This window comes from Cryptococcus depauperatus, chromosome 2, assembly GCF_001720195.1.
Source record: "Cryptococcus depauperatus CBS 7841 chromosome 2, complete sequence".
Classification (NCBI taxonomy): Eukaryota; Fungi; Basidiomycota; class Tremellomycetes; order Tremellales; family Cryptococcaceae; genus Cryptococcus; species Cryptococcus depauperatus.
The window spans coordinates 1783087-1802248 of record NC_089469.1 but is presented as its reverse complement, the minus strand read 5'-3'; the positions used below and the strand labels follow the sequence as shown (position 1 = coordinate 1802248).

The window sequence follows — 19162 nt, the reverse complement described above, 5'->3', positions numbered from 1 at the left end:
AGAAGAATCCAGCGACTACAGCGTTGAAATCTTGACTCTCTATCCCATGCTACGTGTTTATCTTGAGACAATATATGTATGTTATGTGACAAATTCGCCAGGAAAAATGTTATGACAGACTGTAAGAAAAGTTCAATTATTCAGTGTAATAACGAGACACTAAGAACTTACAATGAGATCACTGCTCATAGTCACATTATGTCTTGGTTCTGAAAACAAATTTTCAAACGCACACCGAGCCGCTTTCAAATGCGTCAACGCTTTCTGTATGTCTGATGGCTATGCAGTACATCAGCGCAGGATTATGGTATAGGACCTACTTTCGTCGCCTCGTCTAGTAGTTGTCGCCTGTGAAGCCACGTGTAATAATCGGGTACTAACTGAGGAGCTTTCTTTAATCCATCAGGCAAGTACACTTCTCCGTAAAAGTGCTTGTAGCGAAGCTTGAATCGATGAATAGATTTTGGAATGTCCGATCCCAGAGGTACTAAGGTCAAGAGCTTACGAGTTAAAAACAAGTCTTGTTTTATTTCAACATACAATTTGCATGGCCAAACCGACGCTAAACCATGCCTTTGCCCATAGAGCTCGGACAGTGGCTGAATAATGTCCCGAGTTTCGAGCAGCAGCCACCGTAGTTATCCACCACCAGGTCTCCCGCTCATCTGTTGAATGGACAAGATTTGAATCAAATGCACTCAAGACAGAGTCGAGGATACAATCGAGTCGAAAAGCGTCTAAAACTGCACATAACGCCGATGAGTCCTGTTGTGAAAGATGTCGGCACATTGCTGCACGCTCATGATATTGCGCGCTGAGTTTTGCAAGTAAGCGATATTGGCGTGGGCGGTTGGAAAGGGATAGAGTCAAGTTTTGAGTCATGTTCTAAAATAATGGGTTAATGAATGTATTGATCACCATTTCAGAAGCTAGCTTGCAACTTACCTTCGCGAGCAAGGTTCTCCAAGTCAGAAATTGGCGTGATTCGGCATATTCATGTTGGCTGCTGAATATTTCCAGCACGGCAAGAACAGAATGAGACGGAATCTCTTGTCTTATTGCTTGCGTTATGATTTGGGAAGTTTTAGACAGACCACCATGATCGTCATCAAAAAAAGCGATGAATCTGGTCTTGTAGATAAGTAGCTATGAGTAAAGTCTGTATTATTATGATTGTACCAAGACGTACTTTCATCAAAGATCTGAGTAGAGGTAATTGTTCTTTAATGGATGTACCTAGTCCCCAGAAGAAACACTGACGTAAGCTTTACTCAATAGGTCATCACTTACCTTCCATGACTCCCAGCTCGCCTCATCCTCCATTGTCTCAAAAGATAACAGTTCCTTTACTAGACAAAGCATAGTGTCCCAAGAATCACTGAAGTTCAATTGTTTCTGTTCAGGATATGGCATGTTCTGACGAAGATAAGATATTATGTGAGAATCGAATGCTGCCATGGCGACTGAAGATGCTTTTGTTGACGGAATTATATCCTCTGCAATCATTCGCATGACTAACAGGTTTTGCTTTTGTGTGCTGGAGGTATTTGAAGCACTTTCGAGATACAAGACGAAATTCTGTTTTTGAGCCTATAGCCACGACTTTTCTAGCTTACACGATGAAAAACAACACGATTAATGAGCTGATCTCGAATATTATCCTCCACTAAACATAGCAAGCAGATGAATTAGCACAAAAAAGCGCATTTTGGCGACACCTACAAAGGCAGTGTTCGCTCTCTAGCCATCCAAGGGCCTCACTAACGATGCCTATAATACTTTCCACTGAATCTTCAAAATGTATTGGGATACCATGATGATCTAAAAAGCAATCCTCCCCTTCAAAAACATGTCCTTTGGAGAGTTCGTTATACACTAAATCAATGCTTTTGCAATACAGGAGAATGAATGAGCGAAAGACCATATAAAGTAGATGATCCAATTGCTGTGAAGATGTAAAATTTGGTGGTGCCGCTAGAAACTGTATATTGTGATAGTAGAGACTTGTATAGACGGTCTGGCCGAGCGATCCCCCTCGATACCATAAAACCTGTAATAATCAGCCAATCGTTAGGATATAGAAGATTGGCTAATATCGTTCATTACCTCCAAAGCCAGCATCTGATCCATAATCCATAGCGTATCCGTAGGGGAGAGAAGGGTTTGAGGATCAAAGATAACTTGAAACATGTGATTACTCGAGATGCCTGTGTCCATTTTGGGATCCATGAGCTTGAATTGATTCATTTAGCATCAACTGATTGCCTTTTTCAAAAAGCTCACCTGAAGTGCTTTCATCGCATCCAGCATAGATAATGAATCAGGCTTCACAAGGCCGCCCCACAGGAGCTCTGCAAAGAAATAAGGAAATAAAAAACGTCAAGTCTTCGATACATGGTCTTCATAAGGAAGGCTGACCCTTGCATTCTTCTTGAAACCATAGAGTGATGTCTTGCATAGTGTTCTAAGCGAATGAACGATGACAAGGAAAGATTATAGACAGTCAGGGTGATAAGAGGTCATTGACAAGTCACGTGATTGTGGGATAAAATGGAGAAAATAATAATAATGAAATTCGTCTGACGCACCACCCAATTTGTTAGGCCATCAACGTTGAACGCGATTTTTTTTCATTTTCAGGCATTTTCTTTCTCTTTCTCTTTTTCTCTTTTTCTTTATATGAAAATTTTCGAAACGCCCGTTCACGGCTCCAGCGACTTATAGACTTTCCATACTCGATAAACATTCACAGAATGGCCGAACCTCAAGCAACTTTCAAGTTGGTCCTTTGTGGCGACGGTGGTACTGTGCGTTCTGATTGATTCTTTCTCACATACGATACAGATTAATATAACTAACTTGTTTTTTTCCTAGGGTATGTGGATGTTATTGACAGCGGAAACAGTTTTGACTAACCTGTGTTTTCATTCAAATTTGTACAGGAAAAGTAAGCCCTAATTATTATTTTTCTATCGATAACTGCTCATGGCTTCGTCATAGACCACTTTTGTCAAGCGTCACTTGACTGGTATGTTGATGCTTGCTAGAGTTGCGTTGTAATGTAGCTCATCGTTATGTAGGTGAATTCGAGAAGAAGTACATTGGTAAGCAAGATAAAATTTGCTTGCAGGATTCAAATTGATTCTCACCTTTATAGCCACTCTCGGAGTTGAGGTTCATCCTCTTGCTTTCCACACTAACTATGGTACCATATGTTTTAATGTTTGGGATACCGCCGGCCAGGAGAAATTTGGAGGACTTCGGGATGGTTACTATATTCAAGGTCAATGTGGTATCATAATGTTCGACGTTACTTCTCGTATCACCTACAAAAATGTTCCAAATTGGCATCGAGACCTTGAGCGAGTTTGCGAAAACATCCCTATCGTCCTTTGTGGTAACAAGGTTGATGTAAAGGTATGACAGTATTAAAACGTCACTCTCCCGTTAATGTGCAACTACTGATCATATTCTATAGGAAAGGAAAGTCAAGACTAGTAATGTAACTTTCCATCGCAAGAGTAAGTCATCGAATATCCATCTTAAGAAATCGTTTAATTGCAATTTGACTGACAATATTCTTAGAGAATCTTCAGTACTTCGAAATTTCCGCCAAATCCAACGTAGATATCATTCTTCTCATCTTCGTTCTTCTTTATTGACGCTTTTCAGTACAACTTCGAAAAGCCTTTCCTTTGGCTTGCTAGGAAACTTATTGGGTAAGTCAATCTTTTTAACATTTTATCCTTGTAAAATTACTTGTCCAGTTTTCATTTTCATTTCATTTTGTTTTGTTTTTTCATTATTTTTTATTCATTTGATCTGACAGTATAATAGCAACCAATCTCTTGAATTTGTTGCCGCTCCTGCTCTTGCCCCTCCTGAGGTTCAAGTTGACCAGGCTCTTATCGACAAGTATGAGGAAGAGCTCAAGGCTGCTGCCAACGCGCCTTTGCCTGATGAGGTATGTCTTCATTTTCATGGACAATATGGACGTTGTTGATAAGTCACTTCAGGATGATGCTGATCTTTAAGGATCGTGTTACGTAAATGCACAAGTTTGTTAGCAATGATGCAAATCATAATGGTTTTCGGGTTTGAATTCTGCGTTTACTAATGTGTCCCTGTTAAGTTTTAGTTGAAGAATACAGCCTTATAATACGGAGACTTCCATCATGATGCCTTGCTATCTTGGAAATAATGCTATTGATTTGTGTGTATATCCAAATCACTGTGTTTATCATTGATTTCGAAACATCGTCGCCCGTTTGGTTACTTTTAACGCTGAACGTTATAATGGAATCTCTATCCTAGTGTATCTACAGTATGCAGTCTGATAATTATGCACTTTGTCTATCACACTACATTGTATCTGAATGACACCAAAGAACCAAACGAAGCTCACATCATGTTACGACCCTACACATATGCCATCCTACACACCACTCATTACGGCATAGGGTCGCAACATTGGTACGGTCATCCTTGTTTACTTCTTGCTGTCTGTTGGCGTATCAATAGCGATACAGTTGCGTTTGTTTATTGATACCAATACATAGATATATAGAAGTACTCGTAGAATGCTTGATCCTCTTCGAGGATCAATTATTATATGTTATACCAATAGGCCTCACTATTACATTCATACAATTACCTCAGCTACAACCGTCCGACTCCCACACGGGTATCCACCACCACTTACAGTACTATCTGTAAGCCCATCACCACCGTCCTCTAGTACCGGACTCGAAGGCCACCGGTACAGGATCGTAACACCGGTATCTCATCCCAAACCTTTTCAATCCTCTCCCAAAGTTCTAACATGCCTTGGGGCTCATCTTCCTCCCTTTTGAGTTCTTTTTTGAGGTGATCCCATAGGTGCTCGATAGGGTTGAGGTCGGGAGACTGAGCGGGCCACCGCAAAGTATTCATGTTGCAATTTTGAAACCACTCGCTAGCTTTTTTGCTCGTATGTTTGGGATCGTTGTCTTGTTGAAATATGATCTTTGAGCGGTTGAGGGCATAGTATTCAATGGTTTGTTGTAGTTCGTCCTCCAATATTGAGCAATAGAGGTCGGCATCCATCTTTCCTTCAATCTTGGCTGCATAGCCCACTCCGTACCACGTCATACATCCCCAAATCATGACACTTCCACCACCAAACTGTCACGGCCTGCCCTGAGTGTTGTTTTTAGGCGGGTTGAAGAAGGTGTTCTTGGGTTCTGGGTTCTCGGGTTCTGTGGTTCTAGGTTCCAAGGTTATATATATTTACGTATATATGTGTATGTTAATTCAACAGGCCTAGAGTTTTACTCCTGGACATGCATTGAATTGAAGATAAAGAACTAAGATACAAAATACAGAACTTAATACACACTCCTCCCTGTCGGACTTCCACCCATCTCCGTGGGGTTACAGTGGAACTGTAACAGTCTGACTTTCTCCCACCGAAAAAAATAAAGCACTCCTGTGCGATGAACATATCAGTACTCATCATATACTTCACAATACGTCCCTGTTCATTCTCTTCAGTGTACTCTCTGAAGTCTCTTCCTCTTCGTTTTATCCAACGATTCTAGAGGACCGCCTGGTTTTTCTGGATACCGCTGATGGAATTCATCCAAGGCCACCAGTTTCTGCACTTCTTCCGCAGGCAACCAATCGTACTGTTCCGGCCCGGTGTACCCTCTCCATTCCACTTTGTATACCAGCTTCGACTTCTTCCTTTTCGAGTCTACAATCCTTTCTACCACATATTCTTCTTCGCCATTGACAACAACTGGCGGCGGAGGTGGTTGGACACGACCAGGAATTTGATTTGGATACGCGGGCTCGATGCGAGAGATGTGAACGATGGGACTTGTCTTAATACTCGGCGGAAGATCAAGTTTTACTGCGTTTTTATCTATGAACGCTGTCAACTTATAAGGTCCAATGAAGCGAGCTTCCAACTTGGCAGAAGGTCGTTCTGTTGACAAGTTCTTGATACTCAAGAAGACCTCGCTTCCTATTTCCATCTTCGGCACTGGCAAGTGCTTCTTGTTATATTGCTTGGCTGACTGTACATTAGCTTGCTTAATACATTCCTCTATTCCTTTATATCGCTCGAATGTATTCACATCCACTTGATTCTCTTTTGCTGCTTCCAGCCTTCCTTCGATTGCATCAATGTCGAATCGAACGTTACAGCCATATAAGGCTTCAAACGGGGACAGTCCAGTGCTGTGGCTAGGAGCATTGTTATAAGCAAATTCTGCCGACGGTAAGAGACTACACCAGTCATCCATCTGATACGAGGTATAGATGCTCAAGTACTGCTCCAAGTGTTGGTTTATCCTCTCCGTTTGTCCATCGGTCTGTGGATGGTATGGCGACGAGTATACATTACTCATTCCTGCAAGCTTAGCAAACTCGCGCCACCATTGAGAAATAAAAACAGAACCTCGGTCAGACACTACCTTTTCTGGAACGCCATGCTTCGAGAATATGTGCTGTACAAAGAGCTCGGCAAGTTCTGTTGATGTGATATTTGTAGTAACTGCAATGAAATGCGCCATCTTTGAGAACCGATCAACAATTACCAAGATAGCATCATGGCCATTTGATTTTACCAATGGTCCTATCATATCCATCGATATCTCAGACCATGGGCGAGATGGAACTGGTAAAGGCTGCAGTAAGCCATACGGCGCGTGACGTTTTGGTTTGTGTCTTGCACATTCGTGGCATGACTTGACGTATCCGGCTACCATTCGTTTCATATTGTCCCAGTAGTAATCCCTTTTGATCATTGTCAATGTTCGATCTCTGCCTGGGTGGCCTGAGAACTTTGAATCATGACGCATTCGTAGAATATCTAGCCTTGCATCTTTATAATCTGGGACAACTATTCGCTCTTTGAATGTCAGTAGCCCGTCAGCCGTCCAACCAATAGCATCACAATCAGTCGGCAATGTTCGTCCGTAGATTACTACTTGCAGTCCACGAGCGCGCATTTTGATCAACTTCTCATCGATCATCATGCCCTCCATGATCTTTTCACGCAATGAAAGGTTTCTCTGAACAGGATTCGTGCTCACTGTGACTCCTCTTATACACTTTTCTACTTCTTTCTCTTTCCACTCCTCCATAACAGGTAACAGTTGTGCAAAACTAGAAGGGTTAGTTGCTTCATCCATCGATACGCCTTTACCTATGTGGTAATCTGGTCTGCGTGAAAGTGCGTCAGCAGCATCGTTTTCACGACCCGGTCGATAGTATATTTGGAAATTGAACTCAGCAAGTTCATCCAGCCATATTCCTTGTCTGCGTCCTAGTTGACGCTTCACCATGAAGTATTCGAGGTTTTTATGGTCCGTAATGACTTGAATCGGTCCCGGACAGCTCAGCAGCCAATGACGCCATTCTCTAAGAGCATCTACAATTGCTAGTAGTTCTTTTTCACCTACAGAATATCGGCGTTCAGTATCAGACATAATGCGTGACCAATAAGCCACCGCATGTTTTGTCAAACTTCCCGTATGTGCATTTTCGAAATATTGAAAGGCAACAGCACCTACCGCACAATCCGACGCATCCGTTTCGAGTATGACTTGCTGCGAGTTATCGTATAATTTCATGACCGGATCAACTGTAAATGCATTTCGCAGCACTTCAAATGATCTCTGGCAATCGTCTGACCATTCCCATTCAACATTTTTACGTAGGAGTCTTGACATAGGACCTGCCATGTGAGCATAGTCTTTGATAAATCTTCGGCACCAGCTGGAGAATCCAAGGAACTTTCGTAGCTGCTTCTGTGTCTTTGGGGTTGGCCATTCTACTACCGCTTTGATCTTGTTATCAGGCAACTGTGTCTTGCCGTGTGATACCCTATGACCTAGAAAGGTTATTTCTTCCTGCTGCCACTCACATTTTGTTGCATTTACCACAAGCTTGTTTTCCCACAGGCGACGCAGCACTTCGTAAACTAAGGCAGTAAGCTCCTTCATTGTGTCTGCATAGACAACAATGTCATCCACATAAACAACCACGCCTTCATCCAATAAGTCCTCAAAGATATCATTGAGAAAATACTGAAAACTAGCGGGGGCATTGCACAACCCGTCTCGAACAACAAGAGAATCGTACGTACCATACCTCGTCTTCAGCGCCGCCTTGTTCTCATCTCCCTCTCTGATGCGCAACAGTTGGTATGCGCCTTTCAAATCAAGCTTTGTAAATACTCGGCCAGTTTGAAGACGTTCGACTAGCGCATCTGAGCGAGGTATCGGATAACTGCTCTTGATTGTCTTGTTGTTGATTGCCCTGTAATCTGTCACCACACGGTACGGTACTTTACCTTGTTTTGGGATCAAGAAGACAGGAGAGCCATATGGTGATTGAGACTTTCGCAATTGGCCACTAGCAAGTCCATCTTTTATCCATTGCCGGAGGAAATCTTCTTCAGGACGCGACATTGGATAAATGCCTGTCTTCTTAACTTCCGCGTCCGGGATCAATTCGATTTTCAAGTCATATTTTGGCCGGCTGGGTGGAAGTGCTTTACTTCTGCTTTCCCTAAACAAGTCAAGGAACTCATGGAATGGAAATGGAACAACTTGCTTGATTTCTTCCAATTCTTTGTCTTTTTGCTTTGTATTTGTTTTACTTTCATGTATCCACTCTGTTTTATTTGATCGTACAATGCGAATCGAAGACTTCCAATTGTTTTTCTTCAATGTTATCGCATTTGCACCTGTGACTAGGGAACTTGGTTGCCTAAAAGTCACTGTAAGTGTGTCATAGTCAATCTTTAAACCATTTTTCGACATAAAATCGTCACCCAATAACATCTCTGGGCCATTAAATGGTAAGATGTCGGCTCTAACTGGAATGGGTGGTTTGCTCGAATCGATATTTATCCATAATTCGGTAAACCTAAGACTGTCAAATTGTTTTTGGTGACCATCCAGATATTTCATCGTTACTTTCGACTTATAGCAGGATATCTGTGCCGATTTCAATAGTGCACTTGTTGGTTGGATGAAACAGCCACTGGAACCGGTATCTAACAGCGCAATAACATTTTTGTAAACTATTTTGTCACTACTCAGACGTATTTCTACCTCTGGTTGTTTATTAGTACGCGACAACGGTAAAAACCCAGGAGATAGACGTGTCGGTGGCTCAGAATTGGATGAAGGGTAAGGAAGTTTACTCACTTCCTCTGTTTCATCTTCCTCCTCCACTTCCATCTGCACCTGCCTAACCATCTTTTTCCCAGTCTTGCAATGCTCTGCGATGTGACCCGGGGCTCTGCATCTTAGACAGCGGTGATTCATCCTCCTCCATTTCTTTTCCTTGTCCGCCAACTGCCCATCGATCCATTCTACTGGTGGATCACCCGGAATCATTGCTGGGGTGGTGTAAGTACCCGATGGCTTTTCTTTGAAAGATACATGACGGTTCTCAGAGTTTTGACGGTATGTTTCCTTTTTTATTTTCTCCAGTTTCCTCCAGAGTTCGTCCTTTTTTATAGCCTCGGATCTAAACTCCTCAAAATCTGTCCACTCCTCTGCTTCTTTCAACTCCATTCTTTCCAATACTTCAATCCTCAAAGCCTTTTCTGCCAGCCTAATAATGATAGGCGCTGGGTAATCGCTAACTACGGCTCGGTAGCGATCAAATTCCAGGAACATTTGGCGTGCTGTCTGAGAATTTTGACGGATATTCTCTAGCTTTTCTAATGCCGTCTGGCGCTTTTTTGGATCTCCCCAGCCTTCAGTCAGGAACTTCGCGAAGGCTTCGAAGTTATTTCTCCACACACAGGAATCCTCCTCCATGTACGCAACCACCGTCTCGGCTACTGGTCCAGCTAAGAAATTCGCCGCAAAGCATACCTTCGACTCTTCTGACGTATAACCGATTGGGTTTTGAGCAAATTCGCTGCGACACTGGAAGAGAAAATAACTCAACGAGGTCGAATTGCTACCGTCAAAACGTTCTGGAGTTACGAAGCGTTTTTCGGCTTTCACGAAGGGAGTTTTGTAAACTTCCTTGTTATCTTGATTTTCTTGTTTGACATTGATATTGTCTTCCAGCTGAATTTCAGTACTTTTTTCTTCAAAAAGCTCTAGCTTATTTTGAAGCTTCTTGTTCTCTTCTTCCAGGCTCTCTTGCCTCAACCGCATCTTCTCCATCTCTGTCCTCAACGCATGTATCACTTCAACACTTTCCATCCCAGATTGGTTTTGTTTTTGTTTTCTTAGATTATATTGGTGTGCAACGTCGTTTCTAGACATTCACTTCTTCCCCAAGGCGCGATGAAAATCTTCAATTCAAATTGTCACGGCCTGCCCTATAATTGTTTCTTTGGGGCGGGTTGAGGAAGTTAAGGTGCTTGGGTTCTAGGAGTTCTCGGTTCTAAGGTTCTTGGTACTAGGTTTCACGGTTATATATATATGTATTAATTCAACAGGCCTAGAGTTTTACTCCTGGACATGCATTGAATTGAAGATAAAGAACTAAGATACAAAATACAGAACTTAATACACACTCCTCCCTGTCGGACTTCCACCCATCTCCGTGGGGTTACAGTGGAACTGTAACAACGATGCAATCCTAGTAGTAGTCGATCGTTTCTCAAAGATGGCACACTTCATTGCAGTTACTACAAATATCACATCAACAGAACTTGCCGAGCTCTTTGTACAGCACATATTCTCGAAGCATGGCGTTCCAGAGAAGGTAGTGTCTGACCGAGGTTCTGTTTTTATTTCTCAATGGTGGCGCGAGTTTGCTAAGCTTGCAGGAATGAGTAATGTATACTCGTCGCCATACCATCCACAGACCGATGGACAAACGGAGAGGATAAACCAACACTTGGAGCAGTACTTGAGCATCTATACCTCGTATCAGATGGATGACTGGTGTAGTCTCTTACCGTCGGCAGAATTTGCTTATAACAATGCTCCTAGCCACAGCACTGGACTGTCCCCGTTTGAAGCCTTATATGGCTGTAACGTTCGATTCGACATTGACGCAATTGAAGGAAGGCTGGAAGCAGCAAAAGAGAATCAAGTGGATGTCAACACGTTTGAGCGATACAAAGGAATAGAAGAATGTATCAAACAGGCTAATGAACGGTCAACGAAGCAGTATAACAAGAAGCACTTGCCAGTGCCGAAAATGGAAATAGGAAGCGAGGTTTTTCTGAGTACCAAGAACTTGTCAACAGAACGACCTTCTGCCAAGTTGGAAGCTCGTTACATTGGACCTTATAAGTTGACGGCATTCATAGGGAAAAACGCAGTGAAGCTGGACCTACCTCCGAGTGTCAACACAAGTCCTATCGTACACGTTGTAACGGTTTAACCAATTGTAACGGTTTAACCAATGCATCAATTACCCGCAAAAGGATTGTTAATGGTGCTCGAACACCAACTTATGCATTGCTTATAACCTATTGTTACAGAACTGTAACAATTGGTAAGTCCGAAAGGCATGACTTGGTACTCGAAATGTCCATAACGTGTTCTGAACGCGGTTTTCCACTCATCGCCCTCCTTGATTCGAATGAGATTGTATGCGGCGCGGAGATCAATCTTGGAAAACCATGATGCTTCCTTCAGACGGTCGAGAGATTCTTGTATGAGTGGTAGTGGGTACCGGTTTTTCCTTGTGATCTTGTTGAGCTGACGGTAGTCCACACAGAGTCGTAGGGATCCATCTGCCTTTTTGACAAACAGGATTGGTGATCCTGCCGGGCTGGTACTCTGTCGAATGAATCCTTTCTTCAAATTATCGTCCAAATATTCACGCAACGTTTTCAGTTCTACCTCTGATAGACCGTAGATTGGTCCAAACTTGGGTTGTTCATCGTTTTCAATAGGGATAGCGTGATCATATGGGCCATGGTCGGGAAGCTTGTCGGAGTTTGATTTGTCAAAAACGGATAGGAATGGATGAAATTCGATAGGAACAAATTTCTGTAAGTCGGTTACGTTTGGAATGTCTTCATCGTTGGTGTCTGCTGGTGTGGGATCGATGAGACTGGATGCATTTGGAATAGGCTCTGGATTGGCATTGGTGTTGGAACTGAAAATTGATTGAAGTGATTCTTTCACTGGGCTTGAGGATTTTGTGTTGGACTGTAAGTTTGTTGGGTTGGAGAACTTCTTTCTAAGACTTTGGATAGGTTTTCGAATAAGACACTGTTTCTGACAGTGGATGGATGATAGTTCAATGGTTCGATTGATCCAATTGATACTTGGGTTGTGCTGGGACAGCCACGGAAGGCCTAGGATGACGGGATAGTCTCCCAGAGTAGTGTTACGACCCTACACATATGCCAGCCTACACACCACTCATTACGGCATAGGGTCGCAACATTGGTACGGTCATCCTTGTGTACTTCTTCCTGTTTGTTTATTGTTTCAGTAAATAGATATATAGAAGTACTCGTAGGATGTTTGATCCTCTTCGAGGATCAATTATTATATGTTATACCAATAGGCCTCACTATTACATTCATACAATTATCTCAGCTGCAACCGTCCGACCCTCACACGGATATCCACCACCACTTGCAGTACTATCTGTAAGCCCATCACCACCGTCCTCTTGTACCGGACCCGAAGGCCGCCAGTACAGGATCGTAACAAGTAGTGATATCGAAGGAGACAGTTTCTTTGTGATCTTGGATTGATAGTTGAATAGGGCAGGTGTTGTGGGTGACGGCGCCAGATTTGATAGGTCGTCCGTCGATAACCTGAAGTTGCAGTGGGGTTTTCTTTTTGATCTTCCGAATGTTGGTTTCTGCTAGGAAAGTTGGATTGATGAAATTATTTGTGGCTCCGGAGTCGAGCATGGCATAGGTTTCGTACGACTTCCGGTTGTACTGGATGGTGATAGGAAAACAAAGATGTTCCGTGGGTTCGGATAGGAATTCAGAAGATGTGGTCGTGTACAACTGACTAGACAAAGTGTCATGACCCTGTCCTGACCATAAGCTACTACAAGCCCCTCCTGGCTTCCAGAATATTCTAGATGGTTCTTCCCCTTTCCCCAATGGAGTTGTGGCAAGGATTCGTAAGCAGAATAGTCTGAGATTATTCTAGGACATTCTTTAGTAGTATAGAACCTTTCTTCCAGGACTTTCTAGTCTTTTCCATAGTATTCTATAGACTGGATTTGCCACCCAGTCTCAAGGTATAAATAGAGCACCTTGGAAGCCTTTGACAGACTTCCAAGAAATCCAAATATCATATGTTACAATAATCATCTTTATTACTCAACCATAGTATATACTCATTCATATTACTAAGACACCAGCACTACTATTCAACCACCAAGGCTTCCACCAGCCATCACTCCCATCGTCCGGAGTTCTTACTAAACTTATCAATCATCTTTGGCTTACAGATAAGCCACTTCACATCTACTGTGGTAATTCCTTTTGCCACTCATCGTCCACCTTGCCAAGTCATCCCATAGACAAGGCAAGTCGTAACAGTATATTTGGATTTCTTCCATTAGTGGGAACTCCATTGCTGTTTATTATTCATGCCCAACACTCGCTCATCTAGCAACATTCCTAACATAACGCCACTCCCAGAAACCACCCCTACCATGGAACCACTCCCAGAAGACTCTCCCGCCATGGTGCCATTCTCGGAAAACTCTGACTACAAACCACAGCCCACACCAGAGGCTGAGGGACACACTACTATCCCTAATGCTCTCCTCATTCAACTTCTCGATCGACTTGCCAACCCGGCAAGCTCTGCTTCGCCTTCTCCCGCTCCAGTCATTAGACCTACTACTACTACCTCCAGAGGTCCGGATATCCGTCCACCTGAAGTCTTCCACGGCACCGACTCATCGAAACTGAAACCTTTCCTATCAAGTTGCCATATGGCCTTCAAGGCAGACCCATTCCGTTACCAATCGGAAGCGTCAAAAATCATGTACGCCGGTTCATACCTTGAATCCGTTGCCAAAGCATGGTTTGAACCTTTCCTATTTATGGAACCTGAAGAGGAAGGCTATCCACAATACTTCCTTACCTTCAAGGGATTCGAAGAGGAGATTAAACAAATATTCGGAGACCCTGACGAAGAGGCCACCGCTGAGTATCAGCTTAGTAAGCTGAAAATGCGGGACCACCATCAAGTATCAAGATACATCACCGATTTTAGACAGCTTCAAGCAGCTCTCAACTGGGATCAGAAAGCTCTTATCTACCAGTTTCGCAAGGGACTCCCGGCTAGGATACTGGATGAGCTAGCGCGAAGGGATAACAAACCGACTACGCTGCAAGAGCTTCAGCAGGTAGCCCTTCGTATAGACCTTCGTTATTGGGAACGCCAAAGAGAGAAGTCTGATTTTAACGGACAACAACCCGTTAATCGACTTCCAAACCGTCCTATTCATCGATTACCGGTTAACAATAACACTACTCCTAACACAAACCAGCGTACCGCTCTAACCAAAGCGGGACACATTACCCCTGAAGAGTATCGCCGCAGGCAGGAAAGTAATCTCTGTCTGTATTGTGGCGAATCAGGTCATAGTCGAGAAACTTGCCCAAAATCAAAGCCAAGGAGTCAACCAAAGGCAGATGTCATGAATATTACCAATAATTAATATCCACGCTCTGTACCAAAAGGTCACAATAATGCAATCTACGTTGCATTATTATTTATTGGCTATATTCCATGTCATAATTCCAAGGTTCTGACAGCAGACATTAGAGCCACCAAGCCTAATACTACTTCCCATCAGGGAAAAGCATAGGCTGTCAGCACCCCATGAAAGACCTAGCGCTCGACAGCCAGACCGCTAGGCATTCTCCAAGTCCTTCAAATATTTCTGACAAAACAAAACCCATTCAAAAAAATCATATGACAAAACAACATATTACTATTCCATTCCATCTCAACAAAAATCACAAAACAAACTTTCTCTCTAGTAGACAGTGGCGCTACAGATAATTTTATCGACTGGAATTTCGTCAAGAAACATCATCTCCCAATCCATCCCAAAGCTCAAGCAACGCCTCTCACTATGATAGACGGCCGACCCTCAGCTGGCGGCGACATAACTCATGAAGCAGAGGTAACACTAGAACTAGGTTCAGGATTCGGGGAACAATCAATTCTCTTCCAGGTGACACAACTTAGTCATCTGCCTATTATCTTAGGCTTGCCTTGGCTTCACTCGGCAAGGCCTATAATTCACTGGGACAATCTTACTATCTCACCGTCCCAATCATCATCACTATCACCAATCTCGGCGTCACCAGCCGCTATACTGTTACAGTCTGTAACAACAGTATATAGGCAGTGCATAAGTTGACCAATTGAGCAGGTCAACAATCCCTTTTGGGTTAATTGATGCACTGGTTAATACCGTAATAAATTGACCTGCTCACCCTTGGTAGGAATCCTGGGTTCAAATCCCAGCGGGGTGAAAAGATATTCCACTTTTCATGGCTCAGCCCCGAACCTAGATGACGTAGTTGTCTTTGTCCTAGGAACCCACCTCCAAGGCATTTTACCTTCACCCTTGCGTGGACGGCACCTTGCTAATAGTGATCATCCAGGGAGTGGTTGCTTAGAGCTGCGGCAGTTACAACGAAGGTTAAATGGGGGGACCTTATAGACCGAAGTTCTGGCTCTTCAGTGGACTTGGCCCTCTGGTGAGGGAAGTCAGACTGTTACAGTCTGTAACAACAGTATATAGGCAGTGCATAAGTTGACCAATTGAGCAGGTCAACAATCCCTTTTGGGTTAATTGATGCACTGGTTAATACCGTAATATATACCTCTGGTCACAGCACCTCCGGTATCGACCTCATCCGACGATGGCTCTTCTATTGAGCCTAAGGACAGCATCATCCGAGCATCTCTTCCAGCTCTCAGTAATGAGGAATCGACAGCACTTCAGTCTGCCATTCCCAGTACTTATCATCACTTCCTGGACGTGTTCAGTAAGAAGAACGCCGACAGGCTTCCACCACATAGGCAGTATAATCACCATATTCCCCTCTGTTACCGCCTTGCTTCCTGCTTATTTACGTGCAGGTTGGATAATCGTTTAGGATGTGAAAGCTGGTTCTAGATTCTTGGGTTCTCGATTCTAGGGTCTGGGTTCTTGGTTTTGGACTTGTATATCAATGTATTATTATATAACGTGCAGGCGTAGAGCGAAGTACTCCAGAACTTGCATTAATACAGTGGGCAACGAAATGTTCCAATGTTTTCTTTTTTTGGATTGGACGACCAATAACTTCCGAACGTTAGCATGAGTAGCTATGGAATCGCAATGCAAGGTACGAATACTTCTTAGCTCTATAACACAGCTTAAATGACGTCATTGACTGTATCCATCGCTGAGCTACGGGGCTTGGAAAACAGAGGCCACATTGGAACATTTCGTTGCGTTTTTTTGAGAACATAAATTCATGTTTTTAATACTTTATATAGCCTCCCTTGGCACGAAGAACTGCCTGTATCCTCCGTGGCATACTCTCTATAAGGCTCTGGCAGACTGAGACCGGTATCTCATCCCAAACCTTTTCAATTCTCTCCCAAAGTTCTAACATGCCTTTGGGCTCATTTTCCTCCCTTTTGAGCTCTTTTTTGAGGTAATGCCATAAGTGCTCGATGGGGTTGAGGTCGGGAGACTGAGCGGGCCACCGTAAAGTACTCATGTTGCAACTTTGAAGCCACTCCCTAGCTTTTCTGCTCGTATGTTTGGGATCGTTGTCTTGTTGAAAAATGATCTTGGAGCGGTTGAGGGCATAGTATTCGATGGTTTGTTGTAGTTCGTCCTCTAATATTGCGCAATAGAGGTCCGCATCCATCTTTCCCTCAATCTTGGCTGCATAGCCCACTCCGTAACACGTCATACATCCCCAAATCATGACATTTTCATCACCAAACTTCATTGTTCCAACGACCGATTTTTCATCCACGCCCGATCCACTACTAATCCACGTCCTGTTGTTTCCATCTGGGCCTAGGCGATTGATCTTCGTCTCGTCTGGCCATATGACTCGTTTCCAGTCTTCCACAGTCCAGTCTTTGTGTCGTTCTACAAAATCTATTTTTGCACGCCTGTGCTGCAATTTGAGAAATGGCTTTTTTCCTTCGTAACGTTCTCAAACCCAGCGTTGTTCATGCACTGTCTTACTGTATGTACAGATTCGTCGTTACCGGTTATGGTGTTGGCAGTGTTTTTTAGTTTTAAGCACATTTCGCCTTGTTACGTTGGATCAAAGAGGCTAAAAAATCATCTTCAGATATGACAGTTGCGATTGGCGGCCTCTAGCTCTTGGAGTATCCGACGGAAAGTGATTAAAACGGATGCGGCTAATAGTGCTGGTGCTTAAGCCTAGTTCAAGGCTATTTGACGGTACGAAAGGCGGGTATGTAGCAATGAAATCGCTTTGTTGACTTGGGTAGTAGAAATAGCGCGCATGATTATTGTTCAGGCAGCTGAGCACAAACGTCTCCCTTTTTATACCACCACGCGACTGATGCGGGATGACGCTACATGCGGAATGACGTATGGAAGAGATGACGTCATTCATGGCCGTGTTGGTGGAGCTATGACGAGTTTTACATTCACAAAAAAAATGCAACGAAATGTTCCAATGTGGCCTCTGTTTTCCAAGCCCCGTAGCTCAGCGATGGATACAGTCAATGACGTCATTTAAGCTGTGTTATAGAGCTAAGAAGTATTCGTACCTTGCATTGCGATTCCATAGCTACTCATGCTAACGTTCGGAAGTTATTGGTCGTCCAATCCAAAAAAAGAAAACATTGGAACATTTCGTTGCCCACTGTACTCCGGGAATTCCTTGACATCTCCGTAATCGTTTATCTCGACGATATACTAATATTCAGCAAGACAAGGGAAGAACACATACAACATGTTCGCCAAGTGTTGGAAAGACTGAAGAAAAACCAACTATGGGCAAATGCAGAGAAGTGTTGTTTCTTTCAAAGTGAAGTGGAGTTTCTAGGATATATCGTATCAAAAGACGGAGTCAAAATGGATCCCAAAAAGGTGGAGGCAGTCCACAATTGGCCGCCACCGAAAAATGTCCATGATATCCAAGTCTTTCTTGGATTCGCTAATTTCTACAGGCGATTCATTCATGCATATGCCAAAATCGCATCACCTCTTACCAAACTACTACGGAAGAATGAGAGTTTTGAATGGACTAATGACGCTTCACAGGCTTTCGAATCTCTCAAGAACTCATTCACTTCTGCGCCAATCCTAACACATTTTTCGCCAAACAAATCTATCATACTGGAGACAGACGCCTCCGACTACGCAATAGCAGGCGTCCTCTCCCATCCAGACGACAAGAACCGACTACATCCCGTCGCGTACTATTCGAGAAAGCTCCAACCAGCGGAGCTGAACTATGAGATATACAGTGGGGAGCAAAATGTTTCAATGTTTTTTTTTTTTGGATTGGATCACCAATAACTTCCGAACGATAGCAACAGCAGCTATTGAATCTCGATGCAAGGTACAGTTATTTCTTAGCTCTACAACGCATCTTCAGTGACGTCATTAACTGTATTTATGGCTGAGCTATGCGGCTTTGAAAACAGAGGCCACATTGAAACATTTTGCTCCCTGTTTTTTGAAAATATGAAACTCGTCATAGCTCCACCAATACGGCCCTGAATGACGTCACCTCTTCAATACGTCATTCCGCATGCAGCGTCATTCCGCATCAGTAGCGGAATGGTATAAAAAGGGAGACGTTTGTGCTCAGCTGCCTGAACAATAATCATGCGCGCTATTTCTACTACCCAAGTCAACAAAGCGATCTCATTGCTACATACCCGCCGCTCGTACCGGCAAATAGCCTCAGAACTGGGCCTAAGTGTCAGCACTATCAGTCGCATCCACTCTAAGCACTTTCCGTCGGATACTCCAAGAGCTAGAGGCCGCCAATCAAAATTGTCCCCATCTGAAATCGAATCTTTAGCCTCTTTGATCCACCGTAACAAGGCAAAAAGTGCTGTGGAACTAAAAACATTTCCAACATCTTAAGCGGTAACAGCGTATCTGTACATACAGTAAGACGGTGCCTGAACAACGCTGGGTTTAAGAGCGTTATGAAGAAGAAAAAGCCACTCCTCAAATTGCA

General features: G+C 43.4%; 2 protein-coding genes across 2 annotated transcripts; one reads left to right on the top strand and one right to left on the bottom strand.

Annotated features, from left to right (window-relative positions):
• Positions 1 to 109: 109 nt before the first annotated feature.
• On the bottom strand, positions 110 to 2458 carry L203_101988 (uncharacterized protein; the record flags this gene model as incomplete). Its single annotated transcript, XM_066211418.1, has 12 exons — positions 110 to 119; positions 172 to 181; positions 234 to 264; positions 321 to 500; positions 562 to 885; positions 946 to 1131; positions 1190 to 1255; positions 1617 to 1666; positions 1723 to 2050; positions 2107 to 2232; positions 2284 to 2351; positions 2419 to 2458. 12 exons carry the CDS (start codon positions 2456 to 2458, stop codon positions 110 to 112), a joined length of 1419 nt encoding a protein of 472 aa, XP_066067515.1.
• Positions 2459 to 2753: 295 nt separating this feature from the next.
• Positions 2754 to 4034, top strand: L203_101987 (GTP-binding nuclear protein spi1; the record flags this gene model as incomplete). The annotated part of the gene is made up of 10 exons (XM_066211417.1): positions 2754 to 2807; positions 2875 to 2904; positions 3001 to 3028; positions 3081 to 3104; positions 3158 to 3417; positions 3479 to 3521; positions 3586 to 3623; positions 3673 to 3719; positions 3838 to 3964; positions 4017 to 4034. 10 exons carry the CDS (start codon positions 2754 to 2756, stop codon positions 4032 to 4034), a joined length of 669 nt encoding a protein of 222 aa, XP_066067514.1.
• Between the last annotated feature and the right edge of the window lie 15128 nt (positions 4035 to 19162).